The sequence below is a fragment of the Polypterus senegalus genome, chromosome 11, assembly GCF_016835505.1.
Source record: "Polypterus senegalus isolate Bchr_013 chromosome 11, ASM1683550v1, whole genome shotgun sequence".
Lineage (NCBI taxonomy): Eukaryota > Metazoa > Chordata > Cladistia > Polypteriformes > Polypteridae > Polypterus > Polypterus senegalus.
Window position 1 is genome coordinate 81312725 of NC_053164.1, and position 20192 is coordinate 81332916.

A 20192-nucleotide genomic window follows, 5' to 3' on the forward strand; every position below is an offset into this window, starting at 1 on the left:
CCAGGAAGCGAACCCAGGTTCAATAAAACCAACTTAAATGAAGTTGTTAAAAATGACAAAGTTAGTCCTATCAAGGGTCTACAAATACTGGGGATTTGCCCACAACACACTGGAGTGTAGCTTTTTCAAAAGCACAAAACAGTCTTTTTAGAATATTGTTATCTGCTCTTAATGGGTCTTTAAACATACAATGTAAATAAAGCAAGTTTCCAAATTCTTGCTCTTACATTTTTCTTACCACTAATAGGCTACTTGTACCACAGTCTAAATACATGGAAAAACTTGATAAGCAACCATTAATAAACTGGAAATAGTGTGCCGAAACCTCAAGCACCTACACTTACCTGAAACTTTTCTTTCTGACAGGGAGCGTCACCAACCCACCCACCAAAATACCTTGAATAGCTACAACCCAGGAGTAGTCCAACAGAAGAGCACAAAACTGAACACCAAAAATAAATTCAATGCATAAGACGACGCAGAGAAAGAAAGGCGAGCCTCTCACAAACAAACTCACAAGACAAATATTCTGAACGAGTGTTTCTTTATGAATGACAAAGACAAGGTAAAACAATAAGTCTGCAACTGCAGACAGAGCAAAACCATACAGAAAATGGTGTTGTAAACTTTTGTTTTCAGATAACCACCCAAAAAACCCTTTTCAAATTAGTATTTATATATATATACATATATATATATATATACATATATATATACATATATATATATATATATATATATATATATATATATATATATACACATACATACATACATACATACATACATATATACATACACCAGTTTAATCCCTCTCCTAGACAACACTTTAAAACTTAATAAATATTTTTAATAAACTTTTCATTCCTCATTTTCCAACTAAAACGTTGGAGGTTTTTCTGTAATTGCAATAATACAACATTTTTTTTTTTTAACCTGAATGTTCATTGGAAGATGATAAAACCCAAAGAGTGAAATGGGCAAAGGCAGAAATTGAAAAACCATTGCCTTGAAGGTCTGTTACCAAACAAAAGAGATGGTGGACCAAAAACAAAAAAAGGGAAAGAAAAATCCTCAGTCCACTTTAACGGTCACTGCAGATGCCAGGCCCAACATGCCATTGCATTGGTCTACTGTAAAGACAAGCTCATGGTCAGGGCCAAATACATCTTCATTGCTCATTTGTCTCATATGCACAATAGTCCTTTCCGAATTTTTTGCAAGATGGGAAATAATCAGTTTTGTAACAATTCACTGAAGTAACTACTTCTTAAATATGACTGAAGTACTAAAGGAGTTATCTTGCTGGCACTCAACATTGAGGGCATAATGCCATTAGCAGCCTGCTTTAGTCAGAAAAAAAAATAGCTTAGATGTATATTTTATACGTGAATCTGGTGCTGTTCTTAAAAGGCAATGATAATTCAGTCACTGTGGTTTCAAAGGGGAGCAGGCTAAATGCCTTTAAGTGTACAGATCATCTAGTCGTTCAAATATAGGTTTTCCTATAAGAAAAATATATCTTCTGCAATAGATATACCATATTAAAGTGAAATCACCTTTTTCTAAATACTTATAAAAATGATATCACATGATTATCAATTTGCATTCTCATTCTTGCTGGATGGAATCAGTTTGTGCCACAATAGCATTCTTTTTAAAAAGTTGCTCTCATCTTAGGAGTATTATATACTGACCTGAGTCTTCAAATAACTTTGTTGTATTAAGTTATATAATAAAGAAGAGATATTACTCTATCTTCATTTTGGGAAAGAAGGCAAGGCAAAAAACGTCACAAGAATGCAGGCTATGAATATCCCAGTAAATAAATGACAGGTGCTTGCAGCACACCAGACTGTTCTGGTATTTTTGTAATAAAAATTTAGACATGTGGAGCTAGAATTTAAAATTGGCAGCAAAATAACATATTCAGCATAATGTCATTATTTTACCAAGCTATCAACAGGTGCTGCTTTTTGGTAAAGTGACTTCCCTTTGTGACACGACTGGCATGTAATTTCTATACAACATTGTTTGAGTCTCTTAACAGAGAAAGGGCCGTCACACCAAAAAAAAAAAAAAATAAAGTTTGGTTTTTCTATCTTCACTTTCCCTTTGCACATACATAATATTTACGCATCTTTCGTCACAGAGCAATTTAATGAAGTGGCTGTTCAGCAGTTTACTCCTTTGGTCAAGAATTGGTTTCCTTTTGCGATTACCTTACAGTACCAGGAGGGGATTAAAAAGTTAATTGCACATGTACATCCTTGAGCTAACCAGGCCCCAAATAAGGATTTGGTAATGAATTTTCTATTGCAGACATTCTTTTACTATTTCCAAATAACTATATTAGTCTGTTATATGTTTTATTGTTACTCCTTCCACACCCATGTAGATTGGCAGGATGGGGAAGAATGTCAGGTTCATTTCAAACTGCCAATTTTCAATCTTCTAGAGTCAGCTTCTTGGATTTCTGTTTGGATGAACCTAACAGACAAATGCACTAGGGAGAGAACTCCCACCCCATTACATCCACAACTCAGCCATCAGTGCTGGTACTCCAGTAAAGGCAATTCCCCTGGTTCATCTTGAGAAAGCTGCTTATCTTGTAAAGGGGGGTCCAGGTCTCCTGTTGTGAAGGGCTGGGCATCACTTAATGGCACACTAGATGCTATAGCCCCTTCAACCTCAGGAACTTCCCTGAGTTCAGAGGGTAGTAGAGATGTTGGCTGAAAAAAGGAGGGGAGAAAAAAATGTAATATAACGTGGCAATGTAATGAAATTACTGACCTTTTTGATTTATTTTTTTTTTAAACAACAAGATGAAGATAAACTTTGCTTATATTTTTTTTACAATGCAAAAAGTTTCCAAATAGTTCCTCCAAGTCACACAAGACTTCCTATCAACATTTATATATTTTCATAGATCAGAGAGCATTTTTTTCATAAAAGATGACTTAAGACAGTAAATGAGACAGTAAAAATTCCATATATATGCATACCTATGTCAGTGATTACTTGTTATATGCTACAAAATACTTTATTGAAAATATTTTGGATGTTTAAAGAGCACAACAGCAAAGTGTTTTGGCTAATTTGTCTCTACAGTTACACTTAATATTAGTACAGAACAGATTGGCATAATTGTCCTGGAAGTTTTAGAACAACATTTGCTTACCTGCACTCGAGCTCCATTGCCCCTTGCTGGTGTTCCTAGCCCAGTGTTAATGCTAGTACTGGACTGAGTAGCAGAGTTGTCAATTCCCTCTCCCATCAGCAAACCATTAAAGCCTTTTCGGCCTTGTAATAACCACTTTCCATATAGCCCTTCATAAGCAAGGCCAGAAGTTCCTCCTAAGCTCATGCCAGAGCGGTGGGGTCCTCGCTGCAGAGATGCTTGCACAGAACCCTCAAGTATGCTGCCCACAGAAAACCGCTCTGCCTGTGAGGGTGTGGAAACACTACTGAAAGAAAGCTGGGAGCTTGACAGTCGATGGCCTAATAGACCTTGGATTGATGATGTTCGCTGGAGGGAAGCAACTCCACTTTCTCTTCTGCTGTCTGATTGGTTAAGGAGGGAGGCAGGCAAAGGTTGTGCCCTTGTTGCCCATGTTTGTCCTAAAGCCTGAGAAGCTTCACTACCTGAAAGGAAAATAAAGAAGATATTAAGGAAGGTAGCAAATATACAGAAAACTGCAAGCATATTTATCAGATGGACTGCTTAAAACACAAAAAAGGATATTAATAAAGAAGTTTTATATGCAATGCTTTCAACAGGTTCAATCTATTGGTAATTTTTGGGAGGGGGGATCAAACCCATCCAAACTGTAAAGCACTAGGTGTACTGCTTGTTCTTTTTAATATTTCAAGCACTCGTTATACAGTGCTATGTAAAGGTTTAGTAACTCCTGATAAAAATCACTGTATCAATTTATAAACTGTTAAGCTTTTGAGGCAGCAACTCATTTTAACATATTTTATACCTTATGGAAACAGCAACATTTCAGTAGTGAAATATTTTTTATTAGACCAGAAGAACCAATTTAATATGCATTTAAACAAAAATAGGCAGGTGCATAAATTTGGGCACCCCAAAGGAATAATCACATCAATATTTAGTAGAGCCTCCTTTTGCTGAAACAACAACCTGAAGATGCCTCCTATAGCAACTAAAAAGTCCCTGAACTCTGGTTGGTGGTATTTTGGACCATTTTTACATACAAAATGCCTCCAGTTCAGTCAGGTTTAATGGCCTCCGAGTGTGGACAGCCTGCTTCAAATCAATCCATACATTTTCAATGATGTTCATGTCTAGGGGACTGTGTTGGCCATTCTAGAACATACTGTACTTGTTCCTTGGTAGATTTTGAACGGTGCTTTGAATCATTGTTGTGCTGAAACATCGGCATAACTTCAACTTTGTGACTGACTCTTGAACATTCTTGTCAAGAATCGGCTGATACTGGGAGGAATTCATGCAGCCCTCAACTTTAACTAGGTTTCCAGTAGCTGCGCTAGCCACACAGCCCCATAACATTTTACAGTACACAGCAAGCTCTTCTCCTGGAATGATGTGTTTTTTCACCATACTTGTTGCCTCTGGTTGTGACCAAATAATTCTACCTTAGTCTATTCTGTCCACAGTATTTTTTTTCCAAAATGTTTCTGGCTTGTCCAGATGTGCTTTTGCATACCTCATGTGACTCTTCTTGTGGCGAGTACTCAGAAAAGGCTTTTTGCTGGCTTAGCTCGCTTTCTTAGGGGTGGGGGTTGATTGGTTTTCGAACTTGTGTTTGTAAAAATTGATTTATTTGTATGGAATATTGTATGATTTCAATAATTTTATATATATATATATATATATATATATATATATATATATACACCCACACCTCCAGCATGATTTTTTCCCCCATTGAGATTTGATGCGTTTTCAAAGTGTTCCTTAAATTTGTTTTGAGCAGTTTAGATTCATTACACACAAGAGTGATATATTTCAGGCATTCATTTTCATTTTGCCGATTATAACTTACAGGTAATGAAAACTCAACATTCAGTATCTCAAATAATTAGAATACAGTAGAGTCTCGCTTATCCGACATAAACGGGCTGGCAGAACGTCGAAAATGTTGGATAATGGCAGGTGTAAAGCAGGTTTTAAGAAAAAGCCTATTAAATGTCAACTATGTTATAATTTTACACAATACGAACCTAATAATCATGTTTTACAACAAAAACAGAATACTTTAACTGAAAAAATGAACTTGCAGTTACAGAATTGTCTGCAGTTAAATACAGTATGTACTGTACTTATAAAGTTCAGTCCTGTGATGCTTTAAAGACATTTTTGATAGTAGTCTGCTTTCCTGATGAGTGCCATTTCTTCACTGTCAAGTCTTGCCATCTTTGCAGCATCATTATGTCGATTCCTGTAGCTTCTTCTTGTTGCTCAATGTAATTAATTGCAGTTTCTGGAGCCTTAACTCCGTTACTCAAATAGTCAACATCCATATGAGCGTATACTGTTTACTACAGAATTGTGACTGCGTGTGTGTGTGTGTTTGTGCTGTGATGTGAGTTCCCGTCTTGCACCCGAAAACACAAAGTTGAGTTTTAGTACTTTAGCAACACCAGCTTTATTAAGCTTGAAACAGCAACAGTGCGCTTATTTATTGTAGCGGGATTTACCACTCTCCTATATACAGACACAGCAGTCAGGCAGGATCGGGGGAAAGTAATATTGTGCCCTGCGCATTTATAATGTTCCTTGTATCACCCATCGACGACAGGCACTTATAGCATCTTTTCGGATTTGCTTTTATGGCGAACTGCTACAGCGCTGGGAGACTGTGATTGCTTCAGGACGCTCTTTTTCGCGTCGTCCTGTTGGGTGAAATCCTACAAGAGTTTAGAAACTCACTCACACATGATTCTTTTCAAAGGTAAAGTGCAGCTTAATTTGCTTTATGTATTTTTACTTTATATTTTGTATTAATCATTTTTATATTAATAGTTTTGGGTTGTGGAATGAATCATCTGAGTTTCCACTATTTCTTATGGGGAAATTTGCATTGATATACTGTACGAGTGCTTTGGGCTGCGAGCACATTTCCAGAACGAATTATGCTCGCAAACCAAAGTTCTACTGTAATTAGCTGCGGTAGAGTCAGGAGCAACAAAAAATAGACTACACTCACGCTCGCAACTTGCAGTTCTTGTTGCCGATTGATGCGTTTTTTTTTCTTTTGCGGTGGGACGTCGGATAATACAGAATGTTGGATAAGCAAGACTCTACTGTATTACATAAGACCAATAACAAAAAAAAAAGATTTTTAATACAGAAATGATGGCCTACTGAAAAGTATGTCCATGTACGCACTCAATACTTGGTTGGTGCTCCTTCTGCATTAATTACTGTATCAATGCGGTGTGGCACGGAAGCTATCAGCATGTGGCACTACTGAGGTGTTATGGAAGCCCAAGATACTTTGATAGTGGCCTTCAGTTCGTCTGCATTGTTGGGTCTGGTGCCTCTTATCTTGCTCTGTCAGGTGAGTTTGCTGGCCAATCAAGTACAGCGATACGATGGTTATTAAACCAGGTATTGGTACTTTTGGCAGTGTGGGCAGGTGCCAAGTCCTGCTAGAAAATGAAATCAACATCTCCATAAAGCTTGTTAGCAGAGGGAACAATGAAGTGCTCTAAAATTTCCTGGTAGACAGCTGCTCTGACTTTGGACTTGATAAAACACAGTGGACCAACACCAGCAGGTGACATGACTCCCCAAATCATCACAGACTGTGGAAGCTTCACACAAAACACCTCAAGCAACTTGGATTCTGTGCCGCTCCACTCTTCCTCCAGACTCCGGGACCTTGATTTCCAAATGAAATGCAAAATTTACTTTCATTTGAAAAGTCCAGTCCATTTTCTCCTTAGCCCAGGTGTGGTTTGACACAAGGAATGCCACAGTTGTGGCCAATGTCCCGGATACGTCTGTGTGTGGTGGCTCTCAAAGCACTGACTCCAGCCGCAGTCAACTCTTTGTGGATCTCCCCCAAAAATCCTGGATGGGCTGTGCTTCACAATACTCTCAAGGCTGTGGTTATCCCTGTTGCTTGTGCACCTTTTTCTGCCACATTTTTCCTTCCACTCAACTTTCCATTAATATGCTTGGATACAGAACTCTGTGAACAGCCAGCTTCTTTACCTTTGTGGCTTACCCTTCTTATGGAGGGTGTCAATGACTGTCTTCTGGACAACTGTCAAGTCACAGACACCCTGTGATTGTGTGGCCTACTGAACCAGACCGAGAGACCATTTAAAGGCTCAGGACACCTTTGCAGGTGTTTTGGGTTACTTAACCGAGTGGAGTGTGACACCCTGAGTCTACAATATGGAAATTTTTCACAATATTCTAATTTTCAGAGATACTGAATTTTGGGTTTTCATTAGCTATAAGCCATAATCAGCAAAATAAAAAGAAATATTCAGTAATCCCTTGCTATATCGCGCTTCGACTTTCGCGGCTTCACTCTATCGCAAATTTTAAATGTAAGCATATCTAAATACATATCACAGATTTTTCGCTGGTTCGCGATAAACAAGGGTTTACTGTATAACTGTGCATAGAATATTTATAAACAGTGTGGGAGAGTTTCTAAGGGCTTAAAATATATAAAAATAGCCATACAAACTTTTGAATTCTACTTTGTGGATTTTCATCTATCGCGGGCTGGGTCTGGAATGCAACCCCCACGATCGAGGAGGGATTACTGTATGCTTGAAATATAAAACTCCGAGTGTAATGAATCTATATATGTTTCACTCTTTGAACTGAATTATTGAAATACATTTTCGATGATCCATCCATCCATTATCCAACCTGCTATATCCTAACTACAGGGTCACAGGGGTCTGCTTTAGCCAATCCCAGCCAACACAGGGCACAAGGCAGGAAATTCTAAATTATTGATATGCACCTAAATTTGCAAAAAAAACATTATATATGTAATCAGCCAATATCAGAAATACAAAAGTATTTTGGTGATGAATATATACGGCTCTGATTATCAGAGTTACAATAAAAAGGTTTTGAAACATCACATCTTCCATGTACTACATCCAGTTGATGGAGGGGAAAAATAAAAATTGAAATAAATCAGTGTTGCTTTTCTCCAGATGGCCTTCTTTCAACTGATTTAAGTGATCAAAATTAAAAAAAGAAATCAAGTACAATTCTAAATTTTGGTTTTATACAGGATGAGTTAATTTATAAGGAGTGGAAAAGGGACATTTTACTACTTATTAACAGAAAACTTTTCTTTCAAAAAGTGCCCTGCTTGATACAAACCTCCTTCTTGACATTCTAACATACATGTACTAATAAAATAAGCTTTTAATTTTTTTTCATTAAACCATGTATGATTGCAGTACAAATTAAAAATTTATATTACTGAAGATCACACTATTTTTCAATATGGCAAAAAAAAAGAAGAAATCTTAATACCTATGGGAGGTTGTGCAGTGGTTACTGGTGGGACCTGAGGTCCTGTGCTCTGTACTGTGTGTAGTGTGGGATTGTTACCAATGGAAGAGGAACCACCTCCACAGTCTGAATCCTCAATATTTCCTCCACTATTGCAACCAGCACCACATCCTTTTTGTAACCTGAGAATAAAACCAAAACACAAAATTTAGTGTAAGTCATTGGAAGCAAAATTAAATATTGAAGGGAAGAGGCAATTTAAAACAGACACACACTTTAAACATAGATTATATCAAAAGTAAAAATGAACCATATTAAAATCAAGTTTATAAACATCACAATCTCAAACCTGGTTGCTTAAGCTAAATAAAACTTGATTTGGTTTATTTTTTAACAAATCTGCACATAAATACATTAAGTTGAAATAGTTTTGAAGCTCACTTGTAACTTGAATTAAAATAAAACTTAGCCAGAGGATGAGAGTTTTCATGATTTTGGGTTTACAAAATAATTCATTTTGTTATAATACTTACTTTTGAACCTCTGTCACTAGTGAAATGATTCTGTGTTGTTTATATGCTCTTCTAGGAAACTGAGGTAATATGGAAGGAAGCATGTACAAAGACAATGTACAATAAAGTTTGCTCATATAATTAATAATAATAAAAATAAATGCACATTTCAAAGGAAAATGCTCTGTGAAGACATACTTTCATGTTATTACTAATTATAGTTCACGCAGAAACACAAAAAGTGCCTTTTTATTTTAATACATTTGCTTCAACATTTAGAAAGCTCTTCTATTCCACTCAAAATATTTTATTTTGCTTGCGCAACCACTCTTCTGTAGCAGAGTTTATCACAGTCATAGTGCCTCCCACGGAACTAGCCCTTCAGATTGGAGAACAGATGGAAACAATATTATGCCACAGAGTGGGTGTATCATCTCTTTAAACTGCTAGTTTCTCAAAGCATTCTTTACAACCCATGTATCATGAGTGAAGGCATTTCTGTGAAGAAGGAACATGATGCTAGTCAGTAACTTTCCTTGCCTCTTTTCTTTGACTTGACTTCTACAGTTGCCAGGCCAATCTATGTAATGATGATCAGTTATGAGGGTCTTTGTAGGTATGTGTTTAGTGTGGACTAGATTGTTAACATCATAATACTGATCAAACTGGGACCAGCTTGAACCTTGAGTTTCTTTGTTTATGGGACAATCAACATGCTTAAATTGTTTTCATTGTGGTTTGAACTCTGGATTATAATGAGGTTTAAAACCCTCTTCATCTGCTGAATAAAATAATTCTTAAATTAATTCTAGTCAGAATTTCATTATTTGAGATTCTCCTTGGAACACTGGATGCTGGAATGCTTCATTTTAGGGTTTAACGTTCTGTACACCCACTGTGCGAAGTCCATGTTCATGCTTGTTTAAAAAGAATTAATTCCTGTCTTACACACCACCATTATTTGATTCTCCATTACAATTCATTCCAAAGTGGCAACATGTTCTTCTGTCATTATTGTAAAAGACCAAGTGATGAAGAATTTCTGCAGCCTATATCTTGACAGCTTAGTAAATGATACACATTTACTAGGTTATAAAAACTTTCTGAAGGTGAATTGTTTTCTATATTCAAGAATTACAGGGTAATTGATTCAATTCAATAGTGCAGGTTAGGAGCAGTCAAAGCAGTCTTCAAGCAAAATACAAAATGTAACAAGTTACTAATGACATAGTGCAAATTCGAAAACAGATTAAATAAAGCAATTTTACACTGCCTTAAGTGGTTTTGGCATTCATGTTATCTTATTTCTGAAAGAAACATTTGCTATAAAAAATAAGGAACAGTCCTGTCCCCTTTTCTCTTTACTCTGTATACCTCAGACTATATACCAGGTCATGTCACTTTCAGAAATTCCTAGATGATTCTGCACTTCCATGGTATATTGATAAAGGAGATTTGACAGAGTAAACAGAGTCAGGTGGAGAACTTTGTTTCTTGGTGCTGAAAGAATTGTCTGCATTTTAACATCAGAAAAAACAAGGAACTTGTTATAGACTTTCAAGAGCCTCTGTGTCCAGTCACTACTCAGGGAAAGGATGGAGAAGTGGTGCACACCTACAAATACTTGGGATCCATATCAACGAAAGGTTGGACTAGTCACACAGAAGAACTTTAAAGTGGATAGTGACATCTTCACATATTCTACAGCTCTGTGATGGCCAGTACAATTTCCTACGCTGTGGTGCGACGGGCCAGTAACATCACTTCAAGACCGACCCACTAAATCAACAAACTAATTAAAAGGGCAAGCACAGTTATGGTATTCACTCTGAAGTCCCTGGACGTAGTAAGCAAAGGAGAGAATTAAAACAAAACTAAGTGCCATTATGAACAATGCTAAATATCCTCTCTCTTTTGACAGATTAACACAAAGTAGTTTCGACAACAAATTATTAAGCAGAAGTGTGTTAAGAAACACTAGAGGGACTCCATTACGCCAATGGCAATATTCTTGCAGAATGCCTCAACCAGACATTCTTTTTCTTTTTAATTTTATTTCTTTTTAGACATTCTGGTGTGTGTATATTTATTTATCCAATGAGCTTTTGTAAAAAGCCAAATTTCCCCGTGGGGACAAATAAAAATGTGTTCTCTCTCTCTCTACCTATACACACAATAGAAATAGGCATACACCTAATTAGTTTGTAATTACAGGAATCCATTTTCTCTCCCTTCTAACTGATTTTCCTATCATCTGTTACTTCTCCTGTCTGAAATATTAACTCCCCTATGCCACTATGCTACTAAAATTAAAATAAATTTAAACTTGATTTTTCTTTTTTTAATGTTTTCAGGGCCTATAATTACTTGATTATAAATGAAAATTAAATAAAAGATACCAATTTAGAAAAATGAGCTTAAAAAGGAATTCACGATTTTAGTAATTATAGTCCCACTTTTATGTTGTGTCCAGTTTTTCACATTTCTTAATTGCAAAATTATGCCAACTGTAGCAACATTGTTTTAAATTGTACAGTATATTTACAGCTCATGCAGCTAAATTATTATTTTTTTACCCAGTATTATCTTTCTTGGGGAAGTATTAATGTACAGTGCATCCAGAAAGTATTCACAGCACATCACTTTTTCCACATTTTGTTATGTTACAGCCTTATTCCAAAATTGATTAAATTCATTTTTTTCCTCAGAATTCTACACAGAACACCTCATAATGACAACGTGAAAAAAGTTTACTTGAGGTTTTTGCAAATTTATTAAAAATAAAAAAAATCTTTTTGAATATGATGCCACAAGCTTGGCACACCTATCCTTGGCCAGTTTCATCCATTCCTCTTTGCAGCACCTCTCAAGCTCCATCTGGTTGGATGGGAAGCGTTGGTGCACAGCCATTTTAAGATCTCTCCAGAGATGTTCAATCGGATTCAAGTCTGGGCTCTGGCTGGGCCACTCAAGGACATTCACAGAGTTGCCCTGAAGCCACTCCTTTGATATCTTGGCTGTGTGCTTAGGGTTGTTGTCCTGCTGAAAGATGAACCGTCGCCCCAGTCTGAGGTCAAGAGCTCTGGAGCAGGTTTTCATCCAGGATGTCTCTGTACATTGCTGCAGTCAACTTTCCCTTTATCCTGACTAGTATCCCAGTACCTGCCGCTGAAAAACATCCCCACAGCATGATGCTGCTACCACCATGCTTCACTGTAGGGATGGTATTGGCCTGGTGATGAACGGTGCCTGGTTTCCTCCAAATGTGATGCCTGGCACTCACACCAAAGAGTTCAATCTTTGTCTCATCTGACCAGAAAATTTTGTTTCTCATGGTCTGAGAGTCCTACAGGTGCCTTTTGGCAAACTCCAGGCGGGCGGGCTGCCATGTGCCTTTTACTAAGAAGTGGCTTCCGTCTGGCCACTGTACCATACAGGCCTGATTGGTGGATTGCTGCAGAGATGGTTGTCCTTCTGGAAGGTTATCCTCTCTCCACAAAGGACCTCTGGAGCTATGACAGAGTGACCATCGGATTCTTGGTCACCTCCCTGACTAAGGCCCTTCTCCCCCGATCACTCAGTTTAGATGGCCGGCCAGCTCTAGGAAGAGTCCTGGGGCCTCATGTATAAACGGTGCGTACGCACAGAAATGTTGCGTAAGAACTTTTCCACGTTCAAATCGCGATGTATAAAACCTACACTTGGCGTAAAGCCATGCACTTTTCCACGGTACCTCATACTTTGTCGTACGCAAGTTCTCCGCTCGGTTTTGCAGACTGGTGGCACCCAGTGTCAAAGCAGTGTTACTGACACGGCTTTATAAATACACTGAAACTAACCGCAAATTGTTTATTAGTGTAATGCATCTGATTGTAATTAACTTGTAACAATATAATGGTCCAGGGAATAGCCATAGTATTCCAAATACCATAACTGCGTTAGGGTTGTTACTCTAACTGCACCACTTTTTTCTTTCAGCTGCTCCCGTTAGGAGTTGCCACAGCGGATCATCTTTTTCCATATTACTCTCACTGCAGCACTCGGAGTATTTATATCACTGTATCTGAGTGGGGAATCACAGCAGCAGCTGATCGTAAAGAGAATTATCGGTCTACAGTATCAAGCACATGCTGTCTCGGCCACGACAAAATGTTTCACATTTTAGAAGTTTAGAAACTTGTAAATAACTCATGAAAGTATAAAGTTACGTTAAAACCAAACACACCATTGTTTTTCTTGTGAAATTCTTAATAAGTTTGATGTGTCACATGACCCTCTTCCTATTGAAAAAACAAAAGTTGGATCCAAAATGGCCGACTTCCAAATGGCCACCATGGTCACCACCCATCTTGAAAAGTTTCCCCCCTCAAATATACTAATGTGCCACAAACAGGAAGTTAATATCACCAACCATTTCCATTTTATTAAGGTGTATCCATATAAATGGCCCACCCTGTATATTGAATATAAAACAGAAAGAGAAAATAACGACACAGCTAAAAATGCAGCGGCAAATTTCGACAAAAGTTAAACGCTTGTGTCATGAGCACAAGGCGGCTATGCAGTGTCCGCAACGGATGTGGCCATTCACCGTGCATAAGATACCATATTGACATTGGACTTTCTCTATTGGACATAGAGCCGCCCATGAGTACTGCTGCAATAAATAATTTCATCGAAGGTCGCACACAATCACTGTGCCGTGAAACCCATGTTTAATAACATGCTTTAACTATCATCATGAAAATAATATCACGTATACATCTCAGTATTTTAGTTATTCACAGAGCTGTAATATCATGAATGTAATGGATTCTGTGCCCTGTCAGAGGAAGAGAGCCGGTTTAAGAAGCACATAGTGATTCACACACATAGAGCACATAGAAAATCACATACAAAACAAAGCATTTAACGTGCTATACTTAAATTACGATGTGACTTGAGAAACTGGTTAAATAAACGATTTTAAGATGAAGTTTATGATGTTCTATTTTAATGACAAAATAAACTATGTGATTAAAGTGGAAATTTCGAGTTTGAAGTTGACATTTCGTGCTTTTTCCCCACTGTTTGCCTTTTTTTTCTCTGTACCCTAATTAGCATCATATGACACTCAGACAGTGGGCTACAACTCGCCTTTTCACGGCGACTGAGAAGATCTGACTTCTTTTTTATTTCCGGCACTGTGCGATTTTGTGAATGTGAGCTTTCAAGTTTCTCCAACACGCTATGTTACTTGATCAACTTCCTTTTGTTGATTATACCACGGTTTAATTAAACAAATAGTATGTTTTTCCTTTGCCTCCACTTGGTATTCGCTGAAATTCTTTTATTTTCCCCCGTGCTTTTCCCATTGTCTTTTCACAGAAGGCTGCGCTTAAGGGCGATTTATATCGATTTGCATATTCAAAGAGGCATAATTCTGGGAGGAGTTGGGGCGTTACATAAAGCGCGTGCATGAGCGTTACTTTTCACGCTGATTGGGATTTAAGTAGCGGAAGAACGTGGAAGTTGAAGTACGCACATATTCCTGCACCTGGATTTTTCTGTGCGTAAGCACATTTTGGCTTTTGTGCTTATGCCATGTTATAGTGCAAACTCAACGCACGGCGTTATACATGAGGCCCCTGGTGGCTTCGAACTTCTTCTACTTATGGATGATGGAGGCCACTGTGCTCATTGGGACCTTCAAAGCAGCAGAAATTTTTCTGTAACCTTCCCCAGGCTTGTGCCTCGAGATGATCCTGTCTCGGAGGTCTACAGACAATTCCTTTGACTTCATGCTTGGTTTGTGCTCTGATATGAACTGTCAACTGTGGGACCTTATATAGACAGGTGTGTGCCTTTCCAAATCATGTCCAATCAACTGAATTTAACACAGGTGGACTCCAATTAAGCTGCAGAAACATCTCAAGGATGATCAGCGGGAACAGGATGCACCTGAGCTCAATTTTGAGCTTCATGACAAAGGCTGTGAATACTTATGTACATGTGCTTTCTCAGTTTTTTTATCTATACTAATAAAAGGCAAAGCCCTCACTGACTGACCGACTGACTCACTTACTCACTGACTCATCACTAATTCTCCAAGTTCCCGTGTGGGCAGAAGGCTGAAATTTTTCTCCATATAATGTAATGGAGTTGAGCTGGATGGTCGTGGGGGGGCGGAGTTTCGTGTGACATCATCATGCCTCCTACGTAAGTACGTAGAGAACAAGGAAGACCTCCAAACAAAGCCGAACAAAAAACGCCATTTCACAATTGAGAAGGCAGAAAAAGTTATGAAGCAAGTGATGCATACAAGAGTATTCATAAATACAAGCATATTCATAAGTACAGCTACTGCAGAAACAAAGCAAGGCGTGAACCGTAAGTTTATATTAAGTTTATAGACACACTCCCGCTGCCGTTTGTCATGCCAACGACGAATGATGGTATTCGCCAGATACAAGTTTACTGAGAAGACACGAGGTATAAACGAGACTTTGGATCACTTTGTAGCGGAGTTAAAATTGCTGTAGCAAGAAACTGAACAAAACGTTAATGTTTTACTTTTAATAACTTATAGACTACATTTAAATTTTTTCCCTTGCACTCAGTAAGCGAGGCCAATGTATATTCATAAGTGCAGCTATTGCGGAAACAAAGCACGGCGTGAACCGTAAGTTTACATTAAGTTTATAGACACACTTCCGCTGCCGTTTGTCATGCCTACGACGAATGACGGTATTCGCGACATACAAGTTTACTGAGAAGACACGAGGTATAAGCGAGACTTTGGATCACTTTGTAGCGAGTTAAAATTGCTGTAGCAAGAAATGTTTTAAGTGCCGGGTCTTAGCTACCATTAAATAAACACATCCTCCAAATACGAACCTGATTGCAAGAAATAATGATGATCAAATCCTTGATGACAGCAACACTCACAAAACAATTACTGTATATTGACAATCATGTTACGTTATTTTTAAAATGTTCCCTTTTCTTTTTCATAACTTCTTTAACACACTACTTCTCCACTGCGAAATGCGGGTATATATATATATATATATATATACTAATAAAAGGCAAAGCCCTCACTCACTCACTCACTGACTCATCACTAATTCTCCAACTTCCCGTGTGGGTGGAAGGTTGAAATTTGGCAGGTTCATTCCTTACAGCTTCCTTACAAAAGTTGGGCAGGTTTTATATCGAAATTCTACGCGTAATGGTCATAACTGGAAGCAGTTTTCTCCATTTACTGTAATGGAGATGAGCTTCAACGCCGTGGGGAGTTTAGTGTGACATCATCACGCCTCCCACGTAATCACGCAGTACATAGAAAACCAGGAAGACCTCAAAAAGCGCTCAAGAAAACATGCATTATATAATTGAGAAGGCAGCGAAACAATAAGAAGCGAGTTCTGCTACTTCGGAAACAAAGCACGATGTAAACCTACACTTTAAATTAAGTTCATAGACAGGCTGCCGCTGGCGTTTGTAATTTAGTGCCTGCCCATATAAGGCCGTCCGTCAGCGGCAATCCAATAGCAAACTGCCACGGGTAAATATTCACGGGTGAAGGACTGTGCTTATGGAGAGGAAGATGAGATGGTCAGGGTGGTGTTTGACACAAACTCAGCGAAACTGCGAGAAAGTTTTAAGTGCCAGGACTAAGGTAACATTAAATAAAGCTATGGACATAGCGAGATGGCACCAGCACAGCTGGGAACCTTCGATGCAAGTACACCGAGTGGCTCCGTGAACTGGCGCAGTGCACAGATAAAAGCAACAGTTCCAAAGAGCTGAACAAAACCGAATTACACAATTGAAAAGGCAGCAAAAATATGAAGCGTCTGATAAGCATATTCATAAATGCAGCTACTGTGGAAACAAAGCACCACGGTGGAAAAAGTCAATGTCCGCTAAAGGAAGACAGTGTAAAAAACCTGTGCATGCAGTGTGTCAGGTCTCAGATAAAGAAGAAGGCGAGCTGTTTATTGATGCAGTAAGACACTAATCGATGAATGAAACCTCTTATCTTTACAGCGATTGACAAACACGGAATGTAACTTGAACACAACACATCGTACAAATCGACCCTGATTGAAACAAATAATGATAATCAAATCCTTGATGACAGCAACATTCAATAACACTCACAAAACAATTACTGTATATTGACAATCATGTTACGTTATTTTTAAAATGTTCCCTTTTCTTTTCATAACTTCTACTTCTCCACTGCGATACGCGGGTATATATTTAAATGTATATATATACCCCGATCTACAGTAAATACTCTCGCATAGACAAGCCACATGCTGTGGCGCAATTGTAGAGTCTTAAGCCTCTAATGCCGACATTCAGGTTCGATTCGAGAGGGATGCACTGAGTATGTACGCGCTACTGATTCATTTTACCTTAGCATCTCCTTGGTTTGGGGCGTATGAAAAAATATTAGGTTAGCAGAATCATGTTACGTTATTTTTAAAATGTTTCCCTTTATTAGCACAAGCACAGCTGAGAAGCTTCGATGCATGTACTCCATAGCAGCGTTAAAAATAATGCATTTAATCACACTTTCAATTCCAAGCAAACGGGAACTTTTGTCAATGCATGATTTCCTGGTACATCCATTACACTGATGCACACATCACAGCTACAAAAATGTTAGAGTCGGAATAAAGCGCGTTCCTACGACTGATCATTTCGACTTCCCGAGCGAAGCCTTGATAAAAGCATGGTTTTGTGCACACTGAAAAGCAAGCAAAATTAGATGCATTACAGAAAGCAGACTTTGTGGCTCTTACTGGGGATCATTGGACTTCCGTGACCGTTAGTAATTCTAATTACATCTAATTACAAAATGTTCAATGATCACACTGTTTTAGCCTAATGTACAAAATAATTTTGGCTAAGGTTACTCAGAGTTTAAAGATTAAGTTGGTCAAATTACCTTTTATGTTTCTGACTTATTTTTTTAAGAAAAACTGCACTTTATGTTGAAATTTTGGTTATTATTATTTAAAGACAATACTATTCTGAAAATCTACTTAAAGTACTTAAACTACCACTTTATTTTTAAGTCTGCCCAATTTTAACCAGGGATGATATTTTTGTTTCTGTTTTGAATTCAAATGCAGTTTAAAGGCTTTTTTTTCAGAAATTAAAACAGCTTCAGTTTACAATATTCATGTACATGTCTATTATTTGATTCTGTAAGCCCACTAAAACACTTTTAAATAAAAAAAAACATTTGCGATTTGGGGCAAATTTACGTGTGCGATTACATACGATTAATCAAGATTAATTCTTACACAGCCTCTAATTAATTGGATTAATTTTTTTAATCGAGTCCCACCCCTAATATATATATGTAGATTTGTATATAAATGTGTATATACAGTATATATGTAGATATGTATATGTGTATATACAGTATGTATATATATGTATGTGTGTATATATATATAACTGTGTATATATATGTGTATAGATGTATATATATATATATATATATATATATTTATATATATATGCCAGCAACACTCATGACAATGACAAAACAATTACATTGTGAATCATGTTACGTTATTATTAAAATGTTTCCTTTTCTTTTTACTTCTCGCTGCCAATGCAGGTATTTTGCTATATATATATATATATATATATGTATATTTATATATATACAGATATATATATATATATACAGATATATATAAATATATATATACAGATATATATAAATATATATATATATATAAATAGATAGATATGACAACAACACTCAATATCAATGACAAAACAATTACATTAACAATCATCTTACGTTATTTTTAAAATGTTTGCTTTTCTTTTCATTGCTTCTTTAACACACTACTTCTCCGCTTGGCTTGGTATTTTGCTAGTGTATATATATATATATATATATATATATCCCCCGATCTACATACTCTTAAATAGACGAGCCACACGCCGTGGCGCAATTCGCTTCTAGCGCCGACATCCGAGGTTAGATTCCCGAGAGGGGATGCACTGAGTATGTACGCACGCTTCCCGATTCATTTTAGCCTCGCATCCCCTTGGTTTGAGGCGTATGAAAAAATATCGGTTAACGCAGAATCATGTTACGTTATTTTTAAAATGTTTCTCTTTCTTAGCACAAGCACAGCTGAGAAGCTTGATGCATGTACTCCATAGCGCGTTAAAAATAACGCATTTAATCACACTTTCAATTCCAAGCAAAGGGGAACTTTTGTCAATGCATGATTTCCTGGTACATCGACAGTACCGCCGCTCCTATACGCAGAGTATGCAGTCTGCCTAGGGCACCAACCCATAGGGGGGGCACCATCCCAGCTGCTCGTAAAATCGTTTTTATATATTATAATAATAAATTAATATTAGTAATATACATATACAAATAAACAAAAATATAAATGTATATATTGCATTTTACGGTGAACGCAGAGTAGGCTAAGCACACGTGATGACGCGCGTGTTCTCACCTCTTTACGGCTGCCTATTTGGCAGTTTATTTACCACTTTATTTTTAAGTCTGCCCAATTTTAGTCAGGGATGATATTTTTGTTACTATTTTGAATTGAAATGCAGTTTAAAAGCTAATTTTTTCAGAAATTAAAAGAGCTTGAGTTTACAATATTCATGTCCATGTCTATTATTTGATTCTGTCACCCACTAAAATTAAAAAAAAAACATTTGCGATTTGGGGCAAATTTTCATGTGTGATTACATACGATTAATCAAGATTAATTATTACACAGCCTCTAATTAATTAGATTAATTTTTCTAATCGAGTCCCACCCCTAATATATATATGTAGATATGTATATATGTATACATATATATGTGTATATACAGTATGATATGTATGTGTGTATATATATGTATGTGTGTGTATATATGTGTGTATATATATATATATATATATATATATATATATATATATATATATATATATATATATATATATATATATATATATATATATATATATATATATATATATATATATATATATATATATATATATAACTGCTCAAAAAAATTAAAGGAACACTTTGAAAACACATCAGATCTCAATGGGAAAAAGTAATCCTCCTCGATATCTATACTGAAATAGACTGGGTAATGTGTTAGGAACGAAAGGATGCCACATCGTTTGATGGAAATGAAAATGATCA

General features: G+C 37.0%; 1 protein-coding gene across 2 annotated transcripts in view; it reads right to left on the minus strand.

Annotated features, from left to right (window-relative positions):
* Positions 1-804: 804 nt before the first annotated feature.
* The window catches only part of LOC120539264 (pecanex-like protein 1), a 169497-nt gene continuing 150109 nt past the window's right edge, over positions 805-20192 (minus strand). For both annotated transcript variants that reach the window (XM_039769172.1, XM_039769171.1), the window contains exons 33-35: positions 8513-8673; positions 3182-3645; positions 805-2732 (exon numbers count right to left, since the gene is read on the minus strand). In XM_039769172.1, coding sequence (XP_039625106.1) covers positions 2550-2732; positions 3182-3645; positions 8513-8673 — 808 coding nt within the window. In that variant the 3' untranslated portion in view covers positions 805-2549. The remainder of the gene's footprint in view (positions 2733-3181; positions 3646-8512; positions 8674-20192) is intronic.